The sequence below is a fragment of the Macrotis lagotis genome, chromosome X (assembly GCF_037893015.1).
Source record: "Macrotis lagotis isolate mMagLag1 chromosome X, bilby.v1.9.chrom.fasta, whole genome shotgun sequence".
NCBI classification, from domain to species: domain Eukaryota; kingdom Metazoa; phylum Chordata; class Mammalia; order Peramelemorphia; family Peramelidae; genus Macrotis; species Macrotis lagotis.
The window spans coordinates 690,572,180-690,600,138 of record NC_133666.1 but is presented as its reverse complement, the minus strand read 5'-3'; the positions used below and the strand labels follow the sequence as shown (position 1 = coordinate 690,600,138).

At 39.9% G+C, this 27,959-nt stretch overlaps 1 protein-coding gene across 5 annotated transcripts in view; it reads right to left on the bottom strand.

The window, feature by feature from the left end:
• NF2 (NF2, moesin-ezrin-radixin like (MERLIN) tumor suppressor) overlaps positions 1-27,959 on the bottom strand; it is a 119,792-nt gene that overhangs the window by 42,199 nt on the left and 49,634 nt on the right. For all 5 annotated transcript variants that reach the window (XR_012472327.1, XM_074206282.1, XM_074206281.1 and 2 more), the window contains exons 4-8: positions 22,847-22,930; positions 10,164-10,232; positions 9,048-9,130; positions 8,258-8,333; positions 1,342-1,476 (exon numbers count right to left, since the gene is read on the bottom strand). Coding sequence is in view for 4 of the 5 variants with exons in the window: in XM_074206282.1 (XP_074062383.1) it covers positions 1,342-1,476; positions 8,258-8,333; positions 9,048-9,130; positions 10,164-10,232; positions 22,847-22,930 (447 nt within the window). In the remaining variant the exon portion in view is untranslated. The remainder of the gene's footprint in view (positions 1-1,341; positions 1,477-8,257; positions 8,334-9,047; positions 9,131-10,163; positions 10,233-22,846; positions 22,931-27,959) is intronic.

Genomic DNA, 27,959 nt, shown 5'->3' with positions numbered 1-27,959 from the left:
AGATGAGAAAGCTCTGAGATGACAATGATAATGATGTCTGTCCTCCCTTCTCCAAGACCATGATGTCAGAGAGGTGTTGCCATGACAAGCATGTGAATTGGATTTGAGTGAGGGGGACAGTGCTAAGTCACCAGTCTCACTTTCTCCTCTAGTCATCTAGGTCCAGTGGCCAGATATGAATCAGGACAACTGGAGATGGCTCTAGATTAGAGGCAGTCAGGGTTAAATGACTCACCCAAGATCACACAGCTAGTAAGTGTCTGAGGTCACATTTGAACTCAGGTCTTCCTGATGTCAGAGTTGGAGCTCTACCCACTGAACCATCTAGTTGCCCAATGGCAGTATGCCAGAGTATCAGAGGCAGGAGTTGGATCCAGGACTGTCTGCAGGCTCCAAGGGTCAGGGGTAAATACCACTTCTGATTCTTATAAATGTCATCTATATCAGTAGGGTCTTACTCAAATAGAAATACAGATCACTAAAAAGCTACACTTGAAGATCCCCACTGTATTTTTCTTTATTATGTTAACTATTTCCCAGTTACATTTTAAGATGGTTCAGGCTACATTCGAGAGTGCTGTGGCTCACATGCAACCTGTAGGCCATGTGTCTGACCTACGCCATCTTAGACATAAATTTTAATATGCTCGCACCCCAGTTTCCTCATTGGTAAAAAATGGTGATGGTAATCTTTGTACATTTACCTCACAGGACTGGTATAGGGCAAATACTAGATAAGAATCATTCATCTTTCTGTAATGCTTTAAGACAAACAAAGCACTTTCTTCAGAACAATCCTGCAAGGTCAGTATTGCAAGTAGTTTTTTTAATCTCAATTTTACAAATGTACTTGAATCTCCACAACCACTAAGTGTCTACACTTGCTGTGCAAACACTTGTCTTCCTGACTCCACACCTGAGATTCTTACATAGCAGACCCTGCAGAGCACGTAACAAAAGACCGCGCACAGGAAAGGCCCTCAGTAAGTCCTAGCTGTCTTGACTAGCCAGCCTTGACATTCCAAAAGACTTTCTAACCAGGCTCAGAACCCATTCATTAGTTAGAAATTTTCATTTTTCATTTTTCATTGTACATTGATATAAATACCCCACCAGGCTAAGGCTCTTACCTCCTAAGTCATGGGGGTTTGGTGATTTTCTTTAAAAAAAGAAGCAGAGGCTGCTCCATTGAGGCCGTAAAAATCAACAACCAGGAGCTGCTGCTTCAGAGCTGAGGAATCCTGGGCTATGAGGAAGGATCTGTGCTAGGGGGCTTCCAGAAAACAAGACAAATGAGAAGGTTCTGCATGGTCCCTGGAACCAGAGTGTATTAGACCTTACCTCTTTGTCACTATAAGAGATGTTTCGGATTTCATTCCAAGGGAAGGAGATTTTGGGGGTCAGTCTGTTTTCAGGGTCGTAGATGTGGAGGCCCAGAGCATCCACTCCGAGAAGCAGCTCTGTGCCCTTTTTATTCTGCCCATCAAATAAAGAAGAATCACTGTCGGTTTCATATCGATCAAAAGATTTTATTCACATTTTAAAAGAGCCATAAAAACTGATACATTTAGCAAATTTCAACTGTTTCCAGCTGAAGATGCAATAATTGGTTAACCCAGAGAAGGCTAAGGCTTCCTCAAGGAGACACCAAGAAAACAAATATAATATGTTCTACAAACATTAAAGCACTATAGAAATGTTATTATCATCAAAATACCACTGTGAATTGTGCTGTACCCTACGAGAGTAAAAGCAAAGTCCTAATGCTAGCTCAAAGACTATCTATAGACTTAAAAATGGAGCTGCATCTAAGAGCTGCTCATTTACTTCAAAAGAAAACATCAAATAAACCCAAAGACCTAAACTATGAGGGTAAGAACCCACTTTAAGAAACAAATTGCTGGAAAAATGGGAAAGTGCTCTGGAAGAAATTAGGTATATAGAGCAATGTCTCACAACATATTCCAAGATAAACTCCAAAATGAATATTTGCCTTAGACACAAAAAGGATGATATCAAAATCAAAAGCAAGGGGAAAAATTAGTCATCTGATCTATGAATAAGGGAAGAGCTCATGACCAAACAAACAAGAATCACAAAATCATAAATTTGATTACATAAAGCTTAAAACATTTTGAACAAACAAAACAATGCATTTAAAATTAGATGGATAGAAAAAAATCTTTGCAGCAAGTTTCTCTATTAAAGACTTCATTACTTCCAAGATATATCCAGGGTTCCCTTGAAGCCTTCATGATTAAGTCCTCTGGGGTACTGTATAAGAAACTGATCAAAATTTACAAGAATAAGAGCCATTCCCCAACATAAATAAATGGTCAGAGGACTTGAATAAGCATTTCTCAAGGAAAGATATTCAAATTCTCTAAAGGCATATGGAAAAATGCTTCAAATCACTATATATAAGACAAATGCAAATCCTTGAAATCTTATCTCGTAAGTATCAGACTGAGGTTGACAAAAAAAGGAAAAATGATAAATACTAAAGAGATCATAGGAAAACAGGTACATTAATGCACTACTGATGGAGCTATAAAATAGTATAGAGCTATTTAATAATAAACATAGCCAAAGAATTAACTAAATTGTGCAGTCTTTGACCTAGTGATAATACTACTCAGTCTATGGCCCAAAGAGATCAAAGAAAAAGGAAAAGAACCTATATAAACAAAAATGTTTCTAGCAGCAAAGAATCAGAAGCTAAGGGTGTATTCATTAATTGCAGAATAGTTGAACCTATAAATATGTAGGTTCATGTTTAACATATTTCCATATTGGTCATATTGGGAAAGAAGAATCAGAATAAAAGGGGAAAAATACATGAGAAAGAAAAAATATCTAAAATTTTAAAAAAGTGAAAATATTATGCTTTGATCTGCATTCAGATTCCATAGTTTTTTCTCTGGATGTGGATGTTAACATTCATTTTAAAAACTGAGTTCCAAATTCTCTCCCTTCTTCCCATCCCATTCCCCCCCTCATTGAAAAAGAAAGTTATTTGATATAGGTTAAAAATGTGTAATCATGCAAAACATTTCCATAATAGTCATGTTGTGAAACTAAGCACAGGTACCCATCCCCCCCCCAAAAGAAATCTCAAAAAAAAAAGTATGTTTCAGTATGCATTCAGACACCATCAGCTTTCTGTCTTTGGAATGGATAGTATTCTTGGGTCCCAGCTCTGCTGAGAAAAGTTAAGTCATTCATCCTACAATACTATTGTTACTTAGTATATAGAGGTCATTTTCCATTGCATCTGCTCATCTTAAGTCTTTCCAGGTTTTACTAAGAGTATCCTATTTATCATTCTTAGAGCCAAATAGCATTCCATCATATAACCATGCACCACAATTTGTTCAGTCATTCCCCAACTGAAGGATATCTCCTTAATTTCCATTTTCTTGTCACCAGAAAAGAGCTGCTATAAATATCCTTATACATATAGGTCTTTTTCCTTCCTACTTTTCATCTCTTCTGGAATATAGACTTGGTAGTGTCATTGCTAGGGATAGGTGTGTTCTTATAGTCCTTTGGTCATAGTTCCAAATTGCCCTACAGGATTGTTGAATCATTTTATAACTCCTCCAAAAGTTCATTAAAGCCCCCTTTTTTCCCCTATAACCCCCTTGGTCAATTTCTCTTTATGTCCTATTAGTCAATACAATAGGTATAAGGTGGTATCTTGGAATTGTTCTAATTTGCATTTTTCCAATCAAATCCAATTTTTAAAAATATGGTCACAAATAGCATAGATAAGCTCATCTGAAAACTGTTCATATCTTTTGATTATTAATCAGTTGAGGAATGGTTTGTATTGTTATAAATTTGATTCCATTCTCTGAGAAATGAGGTCTTTATCAGAGAAACCTGTTTCAATATTCCCCCCACAATTACTATTGTTAACTGTATTTCCCTCCAACCTATTTCCTCACCTCCATTTATTCTATTTTCTCTCTCTTTTCACCCTGTCCCTCCTCAAAAGTGCTTCATATCTAAATACGCCTTCCCACAATCTTCCTTACCTTTTATTATCTCCCCTCACCACCTTCCCTGCTTTATAAACAACACTATAAAGACATATAACTTTGAAAGACTTAAGAAAATAATAAAGTATTCCTAATGAAAAGACCAGAACTGAAAAGAAAATGTAATATTCAAACACAAGTCTCAACAGAAGCATTAAAAAGGTAAAACATGAAAAAAGAAATCATAAGAGGTTAAATTATTTACATTTCAAAAGAGAAGGTGATACATATAATTCTAAGAACTTTATCATTATTATGGCAATTAGAAGGAGTCTACACAGAGGACAGAGTCTGAGTTAATTGTGTTGGGGTGACCACAAAAAAAAAGGAAGGGAGAGGTAAAGTTACCTCAAATAAAATAAGTGAATAGGAAAGAGCTTTTTATAGTGGAGGGGAAATTGGGGCAGGAGGGTGACAGGCAACTTATGAACCTCACTCTCATCAAAACTGGTTCAAAGAGAAGACTTCTAGATATACACTTAATTGTGTACAGAAATCTACCTTACCCAACAGGAAAGAAGGAGTGAAGGCGGTGATAAAAGGAAGGGTAGATTAAAAGAAGTAATGTTCAGAAGCAAAATGACCTCTTTAAAAAAGTCTATTATTTATATATTTGGGGCATTCTTTTATTTTTAAATTTGGGGTTCCAAAACCTATCCCTCCTTACTCTACTTACTGAGAAAGCAAACAAAATTATATCAATTATACACATGAAATCATAAAGAACATATTTCCATATTAACCATACTTAATTATGAATTTTATTAAAAATTAAGAAAATTATACTTCAATTTGCTTTCAGAGTTCATCAATTCTCTCTCTGGAAATATAGTATTATTTCATCAGGGGTCCTTTGGAATTGTCTTGGATCAGAATAGCTATGTCTTTCACACCTGATCATCATCATAACACTGCCTTTACTGAGGTACAATGATCTCCTGGTACTTTTCTCCTTGCATCAGTTTACCATTTGTCATGTTTTTCTGAAACTACTGTCCCCATAATTTCTTTTAAGACACTAACACACTTTAACACAGCTTGTTGTGTCATTCCTCAACTAATGAGCATAACCTCAATTTCTAATTCTTTGCCACCACAAAAAGAGCTACTATACAGATTTTTTTATATATAGGTCCTTTTCCTTTTCCTTTGATCTTCTGTATTGCTGCATCGAAGGATATGCAGTTTTTTTGTTTGTTTGTTTGTTTTTAGGTTTTTGCAAGGCAAATGGGGTTAAGTGGCTTGCCCAAGGCCACACAGCCAGGCAATAATCAAGTGTCTTAGGCCGGATTTGAACCCAGGTACTCCTGACTCCAGGGCCCATGCTCTATCCACTGTGCCACCTAGCTGCCCTCCCCCATATCTCTTTTTTCCAATTTTGTTTTTAAGGTATTATTTTCTTCAGTATTTTTGGTGCCTCTTTTTCCAAGCCATTATTTCTCTTTTCATAATTTTCTTGCATCATTTTCATTTTTTTCACAATTTTTCCTCTACCACTTTTTAAATTAATTAATTTTCCAATTACATGCAAAGATAGTTTTTGACATTCATCCTTTTGCAACATTTTTCTACCACCCTCTTTTCCTTCCTCCCCTCTCCATGGCAGCAAACAATCTGATATAGATTGTACATGTACAATTGTGTTTTGTTTTGTTTCTTTGCAAGGCATTGGGGTTAAGTGGCTTGCCCAAGGCCACACAGCTAGGCAATTATTAAGTATCTGAGGCTGGATTTGAACTCAGGTCCTCCTGACTCTAGGGCCAGTGCTCTATCTACTGCATCACCTAGCTGCCCCCCAAATAGTTTCTATAGAATTAGAAGTAATTGTTCTTTAATTATTTGTTAGAATTCACCTTGTAAATCTATCTGGCCCCAGAAATATTTCCTTAGGGAGTTCACTGATGACTTGTTCAGTTTCTTTATCTGAAATGGGGTTAGTTAGGTATTTTATTTCCTCTTCTATTAATCTAGGCAATTTATGTTTTTGTAAATATTCATCGATTTCACTTAGATTGCCAAATTTATCAGCATATGGTTGAGCAAAATAGCTCCAAATTATCACTTTAATTTCTTCCTAATTGGTGGTAATTCCACTCTTTTCATTTTTTGGTATTGGTAATTTGGTTTTCTGCTTTCTTTTTTTAATCACATTAACCAAAAGTTTATCTATTTTATAGTTTTTTCATAAAATCAACTCTTAAATTTAGTTATTAGTTCAATATTTAGTTCAGTAAGAAAATTTTCAATTTTTAAAATTTCTTCTTTGATTTTCATTATTTCTAATTTGGTATTTAATTGGGTTTTTTTAATTTGTTCTATTTCTAGCTTTTTAAGTTGCATGCCCAACTCCTTGATCTCCTCTTTCACTAATTTATTCATTTATGCATTGAGAGAGATAAAATTTCTCCTAACAATTGTTTTGGCTGCATGCCACAAATTTTGGTATGATGTCTCATCACTGTCATTATCTTGGATTAAAATGTTGATTATTTCTATGATTTGTTGTTTGATGTACTCATTCTTTAATATTAGATTATCTAGTTTCCAATTAATTTTTAGCTTATCTTTCTAAGATCTTTTATTAAATGCAATTTTTATTGCATCATGATCTGTAAAGGATATATTTAGTATTTCTGCCTTTTTGTATTTGATTGTGAGATTTTGATGCCCTAGGTCATGGTCAGTTTCTGTGAAGGTGCCATGTAACTGCAGAAAAGAAATGATATTCCTTTCTATCCCCTTTCCATTTTCTCTAGGGGTCTATCATAGCTAACTTTCCTAACATTCTATTTACCTCTTTGACTTCTTTCTTATTTTATGGTTAGCTTTCTCTAATTATGAGAGGAGGGTGAGGTCCCCCACTAATACAGTTTTGCTGTCTATGTCTTCCTCTGGTTCCTTTAGATTTCCTCTAAAAATCCGGATGCCATATCACTTGATATATATGTTTAATACTGATATTACTTCATTGCCTATGGAACCTTTTTTAGATTTTGGGGGCTTTTTTGCAAAGCAATGGGGTCACACAGGTAATTATTAAGTGTCTGATGCCAGATTTGAACTCAGGTCCTCCTGACTCCAGGGCCAGTTCTCTATCCACTGTGTCACCTAGCCACCCCTATCTGTGGTATGTTTTAAGATATAGTTTCCATCCTTATTCCTTTTAATTTGGTCTATTTTTGTTTCTGCTTTATCTGAGACTCTTAGTAATTTTCTTTAACTCTTCCAGGAATTCTTGTTGGGATTGGGCCCAATGAACATTTTTCTTTCTTTTAGGCTTTTAGTTAAAAATGTTTTTATATTATAGTACCTTTCCCTATCACCATATAGTAGCTTTTTATGATTAAGATCTTTGAGGTGATTGTTTTGCTCATTGTTTTTGACTTTGAACATTATATTAAAAGTTAGGCTGTGGGGCAGCTAGGTGGCATAGTAGATAGAGCACCGGCCATGGAGTCAGGAGGACCTGAGTTCAAATCCGGCCTCAGACACTTAATAATTGTCTAGCTGTGTGACCATAGGCAAGTCACTTAACCCTACTGCCTTAAATAAGTCAAAAAAAAAAAGTTGAACTCTGCTCACCTGGAAGTGAGGAGGCACTATGTGAAGCTTCAGGCTTTTTTATGCTACATTCTCCCTTTCCCTCCCTCCTCTGGCTAGTCCCACTAATCCCACAGCCTGCATAGTACCACCAGCTGCCTAGAATTTTTTGAACAGTTAGTCTCTCTCATCTCCAAAGAATAACATGCCCAGGATAAGCTCATCACTTCTAAGCTTACCATCATGACTAACTCAAGCCATGAGGGACTACCTTCTTCAGCCTCCTTTCCCTTTTGACTTGAGGGATATTGGGTGGTGCACTAAACTGCTCCCAATGCCTTCCTTTATAGAGAATAGAAACTGAACTCTCTGCTCCTCCATTCTATTTCTGCTTCCCTTCCTGGTTTCAACTAGATAAAACAAGATGACCCCAACAAGCCACCCTGTAGTATTCCTCTTCTCCCCCCCAATTCCTACTGTTTCCCTCTTAAGATTATGAGCTTCTTAAAAAAAAAAAAGATTATGAGCTTCTTAAAGGCAGGGACTATTTCTTCTTTTTATTAATTGTCTCCCCAGTGATTATTAACACAGGGCCTGGCAAGTCATAAGCACTTAATAAATGCTGATTGGATTGGATTGTTGGGCACAGATAAGGAGACCAAGCATTAACTCACCCGAATTGCAAAGTAGTTCACACCATACATCTCCAAGTCCTGGGCAATCTTCAAATATTCCATTTCAGCTTCATCTCTGTGAGAACAATGAAAAGGGACGTGATGGCTGCTAAGGGAGAAGGGAGTCACTTGACCCGCAGGCAGAAACTTTTTAGTTCCATTAGAAATAGGGCAATAGAATCACAATCTCTTAGAATGAGAAATCCTCTCTACAAGTGCCCTGATGAATACGTCACAGGGAACTCATCACTATACCAAGCTTTTGGGCAGAATTAGAGTAGGAAGCTCTTCTTGAAGTTACAGGGACTTGAAAGCAGTCTCCGAGGTACCTTGTACCCATTTAGCCCCAGGTCAGTGGGAGAAGCCCAGGATTTCAGAAAGTGCCTCTGGCTCCCTGGCCCGATTGAGGACAAGAGGCCACAAGAACATCTGCTTTGGTCCCAGACAATCATGCCTGATGCCCCTTATTGTAGACTCCAATTCATGTTTCCTGAGCTGTTTCTTTCCTTGAAGGGAGAAGGTTAAACACCATAAAGAGACTCAAAGAGAGCAGTTAGGGCTGGTTGCTTGTCTACTCCCAAATCCTCACAACTAAATATCTTGAACTTTATCTATGTAGCTCAGTGCAGAGTGTTACCTGGGCTCATTGTAAGAACCTTTATAAGAAAAGTTATTTCCAGCCCAAGGTTGGCTCAGCTTCTAATTTACTCACTGAACAGAGAACCTAGCAGTGTTCAAATGTGGACACTAGTGGAGAAATCCATCCCATTCTTCCCTCTGTGAGGCTCACCTTGCTCTGCCTCGATGCTCTGCATACCAGGAGGTAATTCTCTCCTCCCACATCTCTTGTGTCATCTGATAAAGATTTATTACCTAAAAAAAAAAAAAAGCACCCTTTGCACTCTGTACAAGCAGAGAGATGCTTCAGTTGAGCTCTTTTCTCCAGAGGCTGTAAAGCACAGACCAGCCCACCATTTAGAGACATTCAATGCCTGTTCCCCTACCAAAAACCTGCTCCAGTACCTCCCTGGGGCAGGGGTGGAGTGCCCAGATTCTCAAAGGCCATCCATGGTGGACAAGTTCTGGCAAGTTCTACCAAGTCTGAAAAGCCTGAATTATGGACTCTATATCTGTCATTCTGGAAATAAGATGAGTTCAAAAAGGTTATCATGAATTGAGTGGGGGGAGAGGAGGAAGGGTTCAGTCACAATTTATCAAATTGTCTGTTAAGGTAAAAAAGAATCTATGTCCAAGGAGCAAGTCCAACATGTGAATGAAATCACAGATCAACTAATGTTAGAGAAGGAATTTCTGGTGACCAGGTATCAAAAAGGATCACTACCAATCAAAAGCCAGACCAGATGTGATTTATTTCAACCACGTGTGTGCTCTATTGGCTTCATCTTTTCAGCATGGGTAGAAGTCACCAAATAGCTGTGAAGGTCACACAAAATGACATCTAGGTCTTTATTAAGCGGGGCAGACAGTAAACCCATTATACATGATGCAGCTGTCAGTGAACTGAAGGAGCAACATAAAATTATTACTCTCAAAAACCATTCTTCCCTCTTGCTACTTTGTCTTGTTTAATCTTCTCACTACTTAATCCTGAATCTGCTTGACCTCAAAATTCAGGTGACTCATTGAGTAAAAATACTCCTTTTATCCCCAAACCAATGAATTGGAAGCAACTGGTCTTTGGTCAAGACCCAATGGGCACCAAATTTAATATTCCTAATTCTCAAAGTTCTGGGTTCAAGACTTATCAAGAATACCTAAAAACTCTTGGAAAGTTTCTGTCATACACTTCCTCAAATCCTTCTAGTCCTCTGACTTGCTTTCTTTAGAACAGGCAGCTGCCTTGGCTTCCCAAAGAGACCCATCCAAATCCAGGGTTGTACCTTACCCTTTTTGGAAGCAGCTCCTCCTGGGCCAAAAACCCACGCTTGTGAACAGAGGGGTCATAGTCACCATACTATAAGAAAAGGAAAGCATAAAAATGAGAGACAATAGGTTTGACATTTATTTCCATACAAGCTTCTTTCCTTTCTGTATTCTTAAATCATTTCCATTGTGATCCCAGTCAAGATTTAAATATTACCAAGTTTGTTATCCCTAACTAAAATACAAAGCTGATCCTATCTAAGAATTAAGTTCCAAAATCCCACAGGGGAAAGGTTAGGTGATGGGTTAATCAGAGTGTGTGATAGCATAGAAATAAATGGTGAATCTGTTTTCTAATTTTCAAAATAAGCAGTTTTTGCTAAAGCATTAGTTTTTTTCCATTATTAAAAAAAAAAAGCTGTGTAAATTGTTGGAAGCAATGTGAGATAAGAATATCATCTATTTTACAATCCTGAAGTGCTAAATGGTTGATGACTGGAATGAAGACTATTATCTATGAGACCACAAAAATAATACATGTAATGTTTTTAAATAACTTTCCCTTAGAGAAGAAAAGCATTTTCAAAAAGAAATAAAGGAAAAAACCTCATGTCATTTCCATTTTAGAGACAAAGATATAAGTAAAAAGGTGAGCTGATTTTCTCAAGGTTATAAACAAGTCAATGAATAAAGAAGTCAGAAAATAGGGGTCCAGGCATTTTACTGCATTCATTCATTCAATGACAACAATGACAAGTTTGTTTCATGATAAAAAAAAATCTTCCTTTTTTCCAAGGAGATTTAAATTTGACTCATTAGAAAATCAGAACTGACACTATTCACAAATGAGGCATGTAGGAGAATATAAAATAAACCATGCCATAAACCCCTGGCATTCACAAGGGTGGTTGCTAGTTAAAGTCCCTCCTCCACCTCATCTGAACTAGCAAAGCTCAGCATTCCATCATGAATTATTCTGTATTAACATTTATCCTGTTAGCAAATAATACTTACCAAGCAAAATAAGTAAGGCAGAGAACAAAGACTATAACCACCACCAAAAAGAGAAAACAGTTGTATTAATAAACCATTCACTGAGTTAAGACTGAAAGCGTACTGGAGCTGGAGTCAGAGGACCTGGACTCCATCCTTGCTTTGCCATTGACTGTGTGACCTTGGGCATGGCATTTGTCTTCTGTGGGCTTCAGTTTTCTCATCTGTAACATGAGAGAGCTGAGCTAGATGACCTCTGGTCTTAGGCCTACACAACCTTGAGCCTATCCAACTCCCTCCCTGGTCCAATTTTCTCAGCTACAAACTTAAGCCTGGGTGGACAAGGTCCCTTCAAGATCTACAGTTCAACCATGTGAAGGTCCCATCAATCTTCTGCATGTGGTCAGCAACAAACAGTTCCCTCTGTATCTTTTCAGGAGGAGGATGTCAAACCTCAGAGTCCAAGGTAGATGGCATGCAGTATTTTGAAAGTTTAAGCTGATGCTATAACTTAAGCTGTAATACTCACATGCAAAGTTGAAGTTATAAAACACTACGTCCAAGAAACTCATGAGACTAATATCCACATTATTCTCTATACTTCCAGCAAATAATCCATTAAGTTCATGGTGTCTGATTAAAGAAAGCTCTGAAAAAACCTTGACTTCCCCCATTCAATATGTTCTCTTTACTACATTAAAACTCCCCAGATAGATAGACATTTCTGCTATTAAAAGTCTCTAAAATTTTTTCTAAATGTAGCTAGCATTTCAGATGTGTATAAGGCATTTTTTTCATGTCCTAGTTTCAAAATGAACATCACTTTAATCAATAGACATATTCTTCAACTGTACAGCAGGGAACTGACCATTTAATGAAATTATAGGATTTTCCAGTTGGAAGGCCTGAGAAACTATCTTGTTCAATACATTCAATTTACTTTGGGATAAGATATCTTGGAGAAGGCCATGTAACTAATGAGTGACAGAACTAGGACTAAAATTCAGGTATCCCAATTCCCCTTAGAACATTCTTTCTACTATATCATTCTGATTTCACAACATTGCTACTTCAATTGAACAAAGAAGCATCTAGTTCCTACTTTGTGCAAGCCACTATGCTAGGCCTGGCAATACAAAGACCAAAGACCTGGGCATCCCAATGCAAGAATATTAAAACTCTAATGAGTATTCAAAGGAGGGTCAAAGGAGGATCTAAGGCCCCTAACATAGGAGGAACAATGGAAGGAACTGGGAATATCTGCCCTGGAGGATAGATCAGAGGCCTTCAAAGGTCAGGGGTGGCCCTGTGGAAGAAGGACCAAGGAGGCAGGACCAGGAGCAATAGGTGAAAACTGCAGAAGTTGGGTCCCTGCCACCTGACATATACTATGCAGATGGTGGCTGAGATCCTTTCTAGATCATACCTTGTATGGTTTGCTGACCACATGCCCCAACCAAAAGGACTGTGTTTACAGGGAGTGTAAGGCAAGGATAGACTACTGTTTTGATAATTAGTTCTTTTGAATTATAAATATAAATATAAAAGCTTTTCTTTTTATCAAAGTAAGTTTACTTTTTCTTCTCATTTTTAATTAAAAAAAATTTAATTCTATATAAAATCTATACCATAGGAAAATTTACAACTGCAAAGCAATGATTTCTAAACTGTGGATATAATGTATGTATCAGAAAAAAAATAATTTGTTGGACTATCAGAATATTCAATGGAAGGAAGAAAGTATCAAGTCCAGGAAAAGTAAATAACAAATTGGAGAAGGCTAAATGTCAAAAAAAATGAAACCTCAGAATCTTCTTGAGTGGAAGAATATTAGCAGCATAACCCATTCTTTTTCTTTTTTTTCTTTTAAAACTTCTAACTGATCTTTGTCTTCATTTACATTCATTTCCTAACATAAGTGCCTTACTTTCAAAAAAACCTGAAAAAAACCCTATCCTTTAAAAATAAAAATTCAAAGGGGTGGCTAGGTGGCACAGTGGATAAAGCACCGGCCTTGGAATCAGGAGTACCTGGGCTCAAATCTGGTCTCAGACACTTAATAATTACCTAGCTGTGTGGCCTTGGGCAAGCCACTTAACCTCATTTGCATTGCAAAAAAACCTAAAAAAATAAATAAAAAAATTCAAAACTGGGGGGAAAAAAGCAATTCAGAATGGAAAATGAAAACCCATCTCTCTTCTTTGAAGTCAAGTTGACTCTTTCATTCAATAAACATCTTATTTAAGTACCTGCTCCAGGGTTGGGCATAATGCTAAAATAAGCCTGGGGATCCAAACAAAAGCAAAAGACATACCCTGCCTTCAAAGAGTTCCTAGTCTAAAGGGGGAGATGACATAGAACCAAATAACTCTGTACAAACATATTTACAAGATAATCAGTGGATTATCACCATAGTCTTCACTTTCAATGCTGTTATTATTCTTTCCATTAACATAGTTATAACCACTCTGATTTGTTTGTGTCAGTTAGGTTTTTCCCCTGCTTCTCTGTAATTCATAATTTCTTAGAGTATAGTAATAATAATCCACCCCATTCACACAACATGTAGCCATTCCCCCTTCAATGAGCATCTGCTCTGATTCTTATTCTTTCTTACTTAAAAAAGTACTGCTCTAGATATTATGTTTATGGAACTTTTTTTTTAAATCACCAACTCCATGAGGTATATGTCCAGAGGCAGCTGTGGAATGCTGTTCCTGGAGGCAGGAAGACTTGACTTCAAATCCAGATTCAGATACTCCTAGCTGGATGATCCTGGTGTTGTTATTTAACTTCTGCCTCAATTTCCTCCGCATAACAACATTTCCTCTCTCACTGGGTTGTGATATTCGTAAAGTGTTTATTTAGCACAGTGTCTGGCATATGATAAGCAGGCACTATATGAAATGCTTATTTCCTCCCTTCCTCCCTCCCTCAGAGTCAGAAGACAAGAATGTTTCAATTTCTTCTGAATCAAATTCCAAATTGCTTGAAGAATGGTTGAGTCAATCTACCTGCCCATCAAGAGGGTATCAATCAATGTACCTGTCTTTCTACCACCTACCTACCCCATGGTGATGATTCCAGACTGATCTGGTCAGTTTACTAGATGTGGCCAATTTGTAATCTAAAACTTCAAAACTGTTTTGATTTGAATTTCTTATTAACTAATTTAGAACACATCCCTTATGCTAATGAATAGTTTGCAATTTTTCTTTTGAGAGATATTTGTTCATATCCTTTGATCCCTAATCTGTTAGGTCAAATATACTTTGAGTCATTTGGATATCAGATTCTTTTGTTTGTTGTTGTTTTTTAGGTTTTTGCAAGGCAATGGGGCTAAGTGGCTTGCCCAAGGCCACACAGCTAGGGAATTATTAAGTGTCTGAGGCCAGATTTGAACTCAGGGACTCCTGACTCCAGGGCCGGTGCTCTATCCACTGCGCCACCTAGCTGCCCCGGGATATCAGATTCTTTATGGCATTGTAAAAATTTGATGTAAAGATTTTTCTCCCCAAGTTACTACTTCCCTTATAATGCTGGTTACATTGATTTTATTCGTGTGAAAACTTTTCAATTTTCAGTTTCATATATTCTAAATAATCTATTTTATCTCTTTATCTGGTTTGGTCAAGAATTCTCCCCCTCACTATAACTAGATGAAAGAAAAGTGATTACAGGCGAGAAAGGGAAGGCCAGAAGATTAAACAGATTTTACCAGGCATTTGACTTGAAAGGGAAGAGAGCTCTAGGTTGACAGCTTGAGGAGGTGTACCAAATTAAACTTTAACGATGGAGGAGATCTGGGAGTCTCTTAAGCTATAGGGAAGGAATCCATGGATAAGGAGAGATTGGAAATTGGGATGAAGGTGGGAATAATGGAAAAGGCAAGCTTAGGAAGATCAGAGGCGATGGGATGGGATGGGATGGGCATGGCCTTTGCAAGAGGAAGGAACACCTCTTCATCAGAAACTGGAGGAGAGGGAAGAGAAAGTAGAGCATGATGTCAAAGAAATTTGAATTAGAGTTGGGGGAAAAGAGAATTCATGAGGAATCCATAGTCAAATATATGAGACAAGAAGAAGGAATTCATGAGAGAGTGTCTCAGTTTTTTGTTGGGTTTTTTTTGCCAAGTACTGAAGGAAAGCATCTACTGAGAGTAAGGGGGAAGGGGTTGTGGAGGTAGTTTTAGGAGAGGAGAGAAAGCTTCAACAAATATTGAAAGTAGAGAGGAGAGTCGATCAGAAACAGTTAGAGCTTCAAATCTGATGGGGGAAGACAACACAGAAAGGTAAGGGGCATGAAGACTGGAGTCAAACCAAGCAATGCAGTTGGGAGAAAATGAGGAATCAGCAATGTTTCTGAGGCTGCTTTAAACAGAAGCTTTGGCAAGAGTTGTTTTCTCCAACCTCCAGGCCTCTGATCAGAGGGTCAGAGGCAACTGAGTGGCCAATGATGAAGAGAGCTACTGGGATGGTGAGGAGCACCTCAAAGGGTGTCCACCTGGCCTCTCAAAATCAGCACAAATAACATTAAACTCCTAATCTTGTCCCCTTCTAGCTGATGGCCTTATCTCTGGAGAGGCCACCTTGTCCTGACAGTCCCCTGGGTCACACTCCAATTCTCCAACATCTGGAGTCTTTGTTCTGATTGGTTCAGGTGGTTGTCGTCCTCTCGGTGACATCCAGGGTACCCCCTGGCTCAGGAAGCTCCAGGATCCCACCTGCCTTGGTTTGGCATTGCCCAGCTTTCACCATGCAGCTGCAGGCCCCCATCACACCCTGATATTCCTCTCTCCTGTTCCACTCCACCAGCTATCCCCTGGGCCTGGGTCACCCTCTCCTTCCTCACAACACTTCTGCCTCTTAGCATCCCTGTCTCTTTTCAAAGTTTAACGCAGGCTCCAGAAAGTCAAACCCAATCTCCTCACGTATGAATTCTTGTCTATCAGAAATTATTTTCTATATATATAGTATTGCATTTTCAGTGACCATATTGCTTCCACCCCACCCTTCAACCCTCAGTTCAATATAAGCCCCTCTGGGGGCTCCAATCAATCCTTCAAATACACCTTTAGGATGTACTCTGTGCCAGCTACCACGGCTGTTCTTGGAGCTTACCTTCTAGGAAAGAGGCAAGGACATTGAGTGGACACAGAATAAATACAAGGAAGGATTAGGGGGAGGTGCAATCAGAATGGGGCCAAGGAGAAGACGGTGCTTGAAAAGGAAGAGGAAAGAAGGTAGGGCATGGTGAGCAAGACAGAAGGGGACAGACAGAAGTTGGAGGGTCCTCTGTAAAGAACAGATCTTGTCAACACCATAAATTGTAGGAGGAAAAAGGGTATATAAGGAAGCTGCAAAGACACAAGTTGACATTATATCCTAGAGGCTAAGGGAACCACTAAACATGAATACAGAATAGAGCGACCTGGTGAGATCTACACTTTAAAAACAATGGTTTTGGCAGCTGTGTGGAGGATGAACTGGAGAGGAGAGACTATTAGAATAATTGGGGGGGCGGGACCCAGCAATGAGGACCTGAATGAAGGTAGTGGCTGAGTGTCTAGAGATATGGGAGAGATGGGAAAGATGGGGGAGAGGCAGGGAGAGATGGGGAGAGATAGGAGTGGAGAGAGATGGGGAGATGGGAAGATAGGAGAAATAGGGAGAGATGGAGATATGGGAAAGATGGAGAGATGGGAGAGATGGAGAGAAATGGGAGAGATGGGAAGAGATAGGGTAGAAATAGCAGGATTGTGAGGACTTGGCCACTGTGGAATGAAGGCAGGTTAAGAGTCAAGGATAATGGCAGGGCTGTAATCCTGCTGGCACCTCCAACAGAAGGAGGAGAGAGTTTAAGGGAATGAGCTCTAGTCAGCACTTGTCGATTTTGAGATCTCTGAGACATCCAGTTCGAAATGACCTACTGGCAGTGGAGAATGTCGATTTGAAACTCAGACTGGGGTTGGCTATCTAGATCTGGGGATTTTCCACATAGAGATGATCATTAAACTTAGTGAAGCTGATCAGATCACTAACACAGAGTCAGGTCAAGTCAATCAGCATTTATTAAGTGCTTACTATATGCACAGTGCCTGGCAGGGTCCTAATAATTGTCTGCTGAATAAAAAACCAAACAACCACACACCATAATGACTTCTAGGGACATGGCTCAGTTGAACCTAGTACAATTACTGGTATTCAGAATAATGAATTTAAGTCATCCAGGGAAAAAAGGTTGTGTTCTCTGTCCATGGTTTCAGAAGACAAGGAAGGGATTCATAATCCATTTTTAAAACATTTTCATCAAGTGTTTAGCAAACTAAAAACCGGGCATTTAAAGGGTGAGAATTTTAGTTTTAGGGAAATTCTCAATTACATACCACAGTTCTTTTTTCCACTGTCATAGGAGTCAACATAGTAGACAGCTAATAAGACCACTGTTCTTAATTCATTTCCAACTTGACTCCTTCTATCAAACCCCTAACTTCTGGACGTAGAGGTTGGAAGGCCTGGATTACAAGACCCTATCAAACACTAACACTGTCTTTTAATGTTTTTAATTAGTACAAGCTTCAAAACAACAAATCTCAAAAATTAAATCAACCGATGGCTGAAACCTTCCAAAATGTGATGCCTTCATGTCAATATGCTCCCCTCCCCCACCATCAAAAACTCATCCTTTTGATTCAAGCGTAACTCAAAGCCCATCCAAGAAATGTGATTCTTGCTAACTGAACCATGTGATTAATATTTGTATTTTGACTTGGAGGTTAATTGTCTCTTTATGCTTTGGGATTAATTGAGACTATATCACTCATATAGCTGACATAATATAATGAGTACATTTGTTCCCAGCTACATTCCCTATGTTAATGAGCTCAATTCACTTTTCCTTCTATCCTTTAGTCGTGCAGGCCAACAATCCACACAAGGAAATAAAGCACCAATAATTCACTCTAATGGGAAGAAGGCCCATCAGACTCAGCTCAAGGTCAGAAGTGATTGACATCACCTTAAAATGACCTAGCAATTTACCCTTCAAAAGGCAATCGTTTTCACTGGAAGTCCGTGACAATCCTGTGACATCACCAGGGCAGAGATGATTACCCTCAACTCCAAAAGGAGGATGTTCTACATGCCCTAACCAAGGCGACTTGGTTAGTGATGGAAGTCAAGCTTTTGGACTCCACCTTCAATGCACTTTCCACAACAGATGATGAGGCCCACTTAAAATCACAAAAATCCTAATTCACCTTAGGTCTACATTATTTAAGAATGTATTCAATACAAAAGTCATGAGTCTACATAGAATTAACTACCATACTTATAAACTAAAGAAAGAATAAGGGAGATCCTCAAGTTCTTAAACCCTAGGTCTGAGAAAATGATTCATTTTGGACCTGGTTCTCTTTACTTCTAAGACACAGAAAAGTGACTGTGAGCCTTTCCCTGAATAAGAATCATCTATGCTGCTTCTAAATGAGTATAAATTCCTAATTACTAGAATCCAAATTTATGGGATTTTCTTGCAGTAAAATCTATTTAATGAGACACCTGCTGTTCCCTGGGAAAGGGAGTATTTTTTTCCTGGACAGGTGGCTTCTGAACACAGATTCTGATCATTTGTTGTCTAAAATCTATGCTAAGAAAACGCAGCCTTTTAGACAGGTGCCCTTCAAACAGAAGAGGTCTCCTTGAAGGCTTCAGTCTACTGAAAGCTAAAGAAAATGTCATGATGAATAGAAATTGGAGTCAGAGCCAGGCTGTTTATGAATTTAAGCACCACCAGGAAGACAATGAATGAAGGGACACATTTTTCTAATTATTAATAATATTGTTAATTAAAGCATAAAAGGAAGTATATTTGGTTGAATCAGACTCCTCTTTTGTTTTCTGAATCACTTTTCAAAGAATCAATATACTTATTCTAGAAACTAACAAATTCCCACCCTCCATCTGCCATAAACTGGCCTGGGGGACTCTGGACAACTCACCTGGCCCTCCTTTCCTGGCTGAGATTTCTCATCTGTGACGGGGATAAGGAGCCCTGGAAATCTTGAGAAAACTTAATGAATGTAAACCTCAGTTATCAGATAAATACATGGACTTAAGCACCTTTGTTGATCTGACTGAAAAACACTTATGTTCTTTTAAAAAAAGTAATTTTTCAGTGGTGCCATAAACATCTTCAGTAACTGGATATAAATGTGGTTTGAAGTCAGTTTTGCTTTAGGGAGACAGTATAACCAATATAGAGAAGGAAATTGTGGATAGGCAAGAGAACAGGGGGACATATCTTCAAGTGAGACAGAAGCAAGTAGTGCAAACTCTTTGGCTTGCATAAAGTTTTGCTAAAGTGTCTAAACTTTAAACTTAACTTTTAAACTTTTTAAAACTTTTTTAAAATTTTTTTTTAACTTTTTAACTTTTAACTATAGTAGTTTAACACCCAGAAGGCTTTTAGGAAAGCCCCATTCACAGGTGTCTGACTCTGCAAAAATAATGGTCTTATTTGTACCACTGATTCATCCTCTACTCTCACTTGTATTCCTCAGAGTCTGAAGAGACCACATTTGCTTCCTCCTCCTGTCCCAGAGGTTTAGGACAGTGAGGATTTATTTGTACAGTTTTCCTTGTGGGCTTTGGAGAGGTTCCCACCTCCAGCTTGCCTTCTGACCAGTGATTCTGGTTTAGCAAATAGTAAATAGAAGCTATCCTTGGAGTAGTGATTGGGTCTAGACTGAGTTTCATGTTCAAATGTGTCTAAGATATCCCTTATCAAAATCAGAACAATGATTTTAACAAACTTCCCCAATATATAAGGTCTTTGCATCACATGATTTTTTCATCTAATCATCAAATATTTAAAACTTTCTGAGATGTACCGGATGTCCCCAAAGGCTTAACTAAGACTTGGAACTGCACCTAAGATTTTGGGGACACCCTGTAGAATACACCTAGTCTTAGGAAACAGTCCAAAACATGTTGGGCAAAACCTTTTTTTCTTAGCTATGTATACACAGCAGAACTACTTCCACCTTCTTGGTTTCAGAACAGTTTTTAACCTAGTGATGTGTATTTAGAAGAATGAAAATGGGTGAGATAGTTCTGAAGTATTTAATAAGCAAATTTCATACACACACACACACACACACACACACACACACACACACTTTGGCCCCCTTTCATTTTGGTAAAAACTGTGAACTCCATGAAACTTTGTAAAGGAAAAAAGTAAGGCAAATATTGAGAGGAAAATAAAACTTAAATATTAAAAAAAATTAATTTTGTGTATCCATTTTAATAATTTATATTTTATTCATACATCATCCGCATTTCCAAATACATCCTTCCTTAGAGATCTATGCCTTGTATCAAAAAATAAAGACTAGTTCAGTCAAATTAACCAACATATCAGTTGAGATAAATTGTACTCCTTGTCATGCACATGTTCTACCATCAAGGAAGAGGACCGTTTTTCTCATCTCCGTGACACTGGCTCAGTCGCTTCACAGATCACTGTTCTGAACTCTTCTCACACATCACGCCTTAGGGCCTAGTAATAGTCTGTTCCATTTACGTGCTATGAATATGGAGCTGCTCTCCAGTGGATGGATATCACTTTGCTTCTCATCTCTTGCTACTATACAACATGCTACCATAAATACTTGGGACCTTTCTTATCTTTAATCTCCTTGAGGTGTAGGTCCACAAGTGGGCTCTCTAGGCCAATGGATATGACACATTTTGATCATTTTCTTAGTATAATACAAACTGCTTTCTAGAATGGTTGGATCAATCCATAGTTCTGCCACTAATAGACTGCTACCAGGCTTCCTGTAGACCCTCAATTATGAACTCATTTTTCCATATGGACTATGCATTCATTTTTCAATTATAGAGGCAAATCATTTTTTTTCCTTTAACCAGATAGTACAGAGGATAGACACTGAAACTGCAGTCAGGGAAACCTGAGTTCAAATCTGAACTCAGATATTTAACTAGCTTATGTGACCCTGAGCAAGTTATTTAACTTCTGTCTACATCTATTTCTCCATCTGAAAATGGGGATATTAGCACCTAGACTTGATATGATATGCAAATGAGTTAATATTGGTACAATACTCTGCAAACCTTAACATTATAGAAATGCTAATAATAATTATTATAATTATCAATCTTATCAGAAGCCACCCCTCCCTTTCTACCCTACCCCTGCCAATGAGCTGAGAAATCTGGAGTTTTCCTGGAAGAGTCAGATGTATGCTGCTGACTCAGTAGAGGAGCCCCTGTGGACAATTTCAGTCCTGCTACTGATTGACTGTAGCCTTGGAGAAGACAATAAAAATTTCTTTGAACTTCCAAGTTCAAGAATATCCTGAAAATGAGATGGTTCTAGTAAATGGCATTCCACGTCCTAGCTCTAAAATTCTAAAGTTCTAAAATTTTCTAATCAATACTACAGAGCCTCATTTGTCCTTCAAAGGAAAGACCAGATAAAAGAATCGGAAAGACCATTACTCTGAACATCTTCTGGACAAGGTCATCATGGAACCCCAACTCTGAAACACACTTTGAGCAGTTGAACAGGGAAATGGAGGCAGTGAAAGGAAGAAGCAGAGGCATCTGGTCTTGTCTCCTCTTTTGGGTTCTCAGATAAAAGGAAATGGAAGAGGACACTGCCATCTCAGCAGAGTTCCAGTGCGGTTATCATTGATGAAGGTGGACGAGTCAACCAACTCCACAGTGCCCAATGGCCAAACTCTCTACATAAAAAGACTTACACCACCGATATCAGCAGATAAGGGATGCTGAGGGTCTCTTCCAATATTAAGTTATCTGATTCTGGGTAAGTAAATCAATCCCTCAGGCCCTAGTCTAGTCCAGATCAGGGATAGCCAACTATGACTAACAGGTCACATGTAACCTGCCCTCCATTTTTGTATAGTCAAGGAGTTAAGAATGGTCTCTACAATTTTAAATAAACCTTTTACTGTATTTGAAAGTATATAAACTGTTCTTAGCTTGCTGGTAACCCTCCAAAAACAGACTAGGCAGCACACCTGGAGTTTGCCAATCTCTGACCTCAATAGTCTTCAAAGCAGGTTCCACCTCTGAAATATTCAGACCTGAAAATGTGGGAGGAGAGCAAACTTTTGCTGCATCTCTCTAGAGGGCAGGGCACTGCCTGAGCCCTCAACGGATTCAGAAGGTGGGGCAATCATGTCTTAGGAAGAACATTGAGCTGGAGCTGAAATGGCTTTCCAAATGGCAGAGCACAGCATATAATGGTTGGATCCTAGTAGTTATAAACAGAAAGAAAAAGTAGGTTGTCCAGTAAAAATAATCAAGGCAAGCTCAGAGGCTGGGCTCTTCCACAAAATAAGGGAAGATGGGGATGGATGCTACAGAACTGGAATAACAATCCACAATAACAAGAGTAGAAATGAAAATAGCCATCAAAAGCAGCCAAATCCAGATAAATTATGACCAATGTCAGGTGGAAGCCTGGAGGGACACAGTGTTCAAGTACAAGGAGGCCCACCTGCCATGTCAGGAGGCTGTTCGGCTTTTTGTTTCGTTAGGGAGTTACATTAACTCTGGTCTAAGAGGAGAAAACATCAATAACTCTTAAGAGCAAGCCAGGTCCCTCAGAGCCATAACCCTCCCTCCTCCCCTGGGGCAGGTATGACAAGTAACAGCCTACCTTGGCCTGGACTGCATAGGAAGCCAGGAGCACTGATGCCTCAGGAGGGCAGTAGATCTTCTCATCCAGAATCTGCTTCTTCACCTGCACAGAGCGCCAAGGGAGATGTGAGAAGGCGTACGTGGCTCATTCTGACAAGGTCTGCCCAACCAGGCCTGTAATGATTTTTCTGACATAGGATATGAGTCTTTATTGACAGAGACTTGAGGACTCTCCAGGGTGGATACTCTGTCACAAAGAAGTCAGTATTAAAAAGAAGGCTTATCTTCATTTTCCCATATGCTGAATAAGCAAAAACAACCTCTTTACTATCCAAAAGAAAATGACATGGAGGAAAGCTGGAAACCTCTACTGTTAGACTTGGTTCTAATCTCCAAAGAAACAGCTCTGATAGGAGGTCCACCCTGGGCCCCTGCTGCATCTGAATACAAGATCAGAACTACACCATCAGCCTAGCTGAAGGATAGCTGATAAAGAACCAGCCCATTCAATCTGCTGACTCGAAGAAAAAAGCATCAAGTTCGATCCACTAAACTTTTCAGTGCTTATAAGTCCAGGAAATAGACTGAATTGACAGAGTCTCCTTTCCATTTGTTACCATGTCAGACATACAAAATGAAGGGGGGGGGGAGAATAGAGGAGGGTTCACAGCTTTGCTGTCTAGAGTGAGTAACACTCAAATCAATAAATGAAGAGGGTCAATTATGAATTTCACAAAGTCTGACAGATGTCCCAGTGTACACTGCTGCTCAGTTTTCCTCCAAACACTCATGCTGCATTATGGGAAACTTGGGAGGAAGTCACACTGCTTTTAGGTACCATTTCCAAGTATGTTTAAGGGAACCATTTCTTTAACACTTGGGCTCTCACTCCTGCCCAGTCAATGTTTGTGTGGTAATCAATCTGACTTGCCAAGTTTTAAAGTTGCCTTTGCCTTCTTGGAGTAAATGCTAAATCCTAGATGTTTTCAAATACTTCTTTTTATCCCATGGTCATAGCCTTTCCAAATTTCATGGTTAGTTAGCAGCAATCTGTGCCCAAGCTGCCTCTTCTGCCCAGAGGTGCCAGTTGGGTTGTCTGCTGTGCCCGTCATGTAGTACTAGCAGGAGAGGAGGGGAGGGAAAATAAATAGATGAAGCCTCTTCTTTTCAAGGCTAAATCTCAACTGACTGTCATCTTCTGTCATCTCACTCTCAGATGTGTATCTCTCTCCTTCTCTGCCCCTTCATTCTCCTCATCCATCTCAGACTTGTGTCCAGGAAGCCTTGAGCCTAGTTACCTTTGTATGGTGGTCTACACACACACACACACACACACAAACACTTTATTTTCGTTGGAGATATTGTCATTCTGGTTCTACCTCAATTAATGCAGATCCCTTCTTTGAGGTGGTACCCAGACTGGAAGAGCCCCCTGGTAGACAGGGAAAAATAAGGCACCACCACTCCCACTTCACTAAGGGCAAAAAACTCTTCAAAACACTTCGTTGATAACTAAAGAGGTCAAAAGTGACAATATGGGGAAGGGAGGTGACATGGACCCCCATTGTTGGTTGCTTTTTGCTTATTTCATAACCCCTGGGATTCTGCAGTGAGACAGTAGTCAGTGAACCATCATTTATTGAGTACCTACTATGCGCCATACACTAAGGCTAAGTGTTTGATCCATTATACAAGGAGGATAAGGTCTGGGCAGATTCAGATCAATGCCAAGAGAATGAACAGCTGTGTATGGCAGAGACCCACTGAGGTATCCAAGTCAGACAGCCATGGGTCTGGCGACTGCCATGTCACTGTGCTCTGATCACGTCACCACTGATCATTCCATCCATGTCTGATAATAACACAGGGGTGCCATGCTCATATAGAAATTTGCTGCTATTCCTCCTACACCATGGAAATTAGCTTTATTAAGTGAATGAAACTCTACCTGTCTATCCGTGATGCCTTACCATCCCGATTCAAATATTTGGCAGAATTAGAGCATATCACAGTGACAATGGATGTGAGGGTAGCTCCCCTCTTCAAGTGGACAAGGAAGACTAACTGAAAGAGAATCCCCTTTTCAGGGTGGCTAGGTGGTGCAGTGGATAGAGCACTGGCCCTGGAGTCAGGAGTACCTGAGTTCAAATCTGGACTCAGACATTTAATAATTACCTAGCTGGGTGGCCTTGGGCAAACCACTTAACCCCACTGCCTTGCAAAAAAAACAAACAAACAAACAAACAAAACAAAACTTTAAAAAAAAGAGAGAGAATACCCTTTTCTTTGAGAAAAATCTGGTATTAAATTTTCACCAAGCGCAATATGCTGAAGACTGGCTCAAAGGAGTGCTAACACATACTGTACTACCTTGCAGGCACAGCAGACAGCCCAACTGGCACCTCTGGGCAGAAGAGGCAGCTTGGGCACAGATTGCTGGTAACTAACCATGAAATCTGGGAAGGCCATGACCAGGCAGGAAATAAGAGGAGGAGCAAAATGAGGCACATTCTCCTCTCTCTCTGTGGACCAGCCCAGGCATCCTGCAAGAATATAACCACCTGTGAGGAGTCTCAGATCTCACCATTCCTCATTGCTTCATTCAGGCCAGTCAGTTCTAGAGCTGAAAAGCCTTTCCCAGGGACTCCTCCCACCCTTGGGGCTTCGTTTCTCAGGAGCCCCCCACCCCATCCTTTATCTGGTTTGTCTCTAGTAATTGGCATGGTCTTACCCCCAGTTGACTGGGCCTCCTGAGGGGGGCAGTCTCTCTTTTGCCATTCTTATCTTCCCCAGTCCTTAGCCTAGTGTTTGGCACAAAGTTGGTACTCAATAAAAGATGGTTACTGACCACTTTCTCACTGCAGAGTCCCAGGGGTTGTGAGATAACCAAAAGCAGCCAACAAGTTTCTGACTTTCACAACTGACTGTAATGTAAAGCAGAGCATGTTCAAAGTGATATGAGTGGTTTACAGAAAAGTCCAACTAGAACTCACGAGAGGGAGAGTTAGTGCTTGGAGAGATCCCCTCCCTTCTGACTGTCAGGCCCTCCCTCCTCCCCCATCCCCCAGTGATCCCACATCTTCTTTCCCAGGTACAGATTCAATGGATTGGTGCCTTGGGCTCATTTTACTCAGGTCAACTCTCTACCAGGCCCCCTCATCTTCTCTTCTCGCTGCCCCTGTCCAGGCCTTCAGAAGCACCCACTCAGTCACCCCAGTATACTCCATCATCCTTCATACAGGCTCAGGGGGTAGCATGGGAAGTTGAGAATAAGCTGGGTCTCGAGTGCTGTTGCCAACCCACACAGACTAGGTGCTTCTGGGTAAGGGAGGCAGCTGCTGAAGACACCACAGTGCAGAGCAGAAGTCAATAGATCCTATGTCTGGACAAAAAAAGCCCACAAATGTGGCCTCGACATACCTGGAGGAGAGTCCCACCTCATCTGCCTGGCAGGTCCAGTCCTCATGCCATCCCAGGACCACCCCTACACCCCAACTTCCTTGCTGTTCAAACACAGATTGCCCTTTTCTATCTTTCCCCACACTGTGCTCTGTGTTCCTCTGAGGAACTCCTCCTTATCCTTGAATGCCCAACTCAAAAGCTATCTCCCCTATGAAGTCTTCCTGTATCTGACACATGTAAGCAACATGTTCTCTGCATGTCTCCCTGCAGGATCTCCTGCCATTCCATCTGTCCCCGTGCCTCATCCCTCCTCCAGCTACTCTTCATCCTCACGGTAGCACCAATCCCACCAATGCCTAGACTCTCACCCAGGCCCTAAAACCTCTTCACTCCTGAATAATGACAACATGATTAACTCATTCAACTCTACTAAACTATTCACTTCTTGACCCATCAACACTCACACACACCTTGCCAAGCCCCAACCATGCTCATCACTTCTTTCACTTGTCTCTTAACAGCACCAAACCAAGTTAACTGGATCCATGACAAACTTGTCATCTATTCTCAGCTGGGTCTCACTGCAACAAGCTAATCCTTTTAGTCTTCCCTAATCCAATTCTTTTTTAAACAGTGTCTTGCCAAGGGTCACACAACTAGTCAGTGTCTGAGGCTGGATTTGAATTCAGGTCCTCCTGACTCCTGGGTTGGTGCTCCATCCACTGTGCCCCCTAATTCCCCCTCCTAATGGATTGTTTATCTCCTTTCCCAAGGAGATGATGTTGCTAGCCTCCTCATTCTCTTCCTTCTTGGTTCATCACCTTTATCATGCTCTTTAGCGGAAGATGCATCCAGGACCCTCTTCTCCTTTGTCTACCTTCCCCCACTGTAACTTCATCAATATTCACAGATTTCATTATCAACTTTATGCAGATGATTCCCAAATTTACATATCTGGTCCCACCAAGTCTTTTTTCTGTACTCTAGCTGTCCACTGACCATTTCAAACTATGGGTCCCAAAGACATCTCAAACTCAATAGATCCTATGTCTGGACAAAAAAAGCCCACAAATGTGGCCTCGACATACCTGGAGGAGAGTCCCACCTCATCTGCCTGGCAGGTCCAGTCCTCATGCCATCCCAGGACCACCCCTACACCCCAACTTCTGTTTGGATATCAAGCTAAAACAAAATATATCCAAATAAATATCAAAAACAAAACTTATTGTCTTTCACCTCAAATACAATACTCTTCTGTATGCTCTCCTTTGGTAAAGAACAACACCCCACTTCTAGCCCTGATGTTCTCAATTCTTCACTCTCCCCCACTGGCATCTCTAATCTGCTGCCACAACATCTCCAGAATCCATCCCCTTCTCTCCACTCACAGGTACCATCTATGGTAGTCCCTCATTGCCGCTCACCTGGCTACAATAGTCCCAACTGCCTTAGACTCCTCCTCACCACAGACCACACTCCATATGGCAGCTCTGATGTGGTCACTCCCCTATTCAATCAACTCCAGCGGCTCCCTACCACCTTAAGGATTAAATATAAATTACTCTGTATGAGTATCAAGGGGCTTTTACCCCTTGCCCCAGCTGGACTCTTCCCACATTCCTGTACTATATTTCTTCCAAATGACACTCATTTTCCTGTGCCCATTTCACTGGCTGTCGACTGATTTCCTTCAAAATCAGCTCGGGGGTCTCCTACATGAACCATGCCCT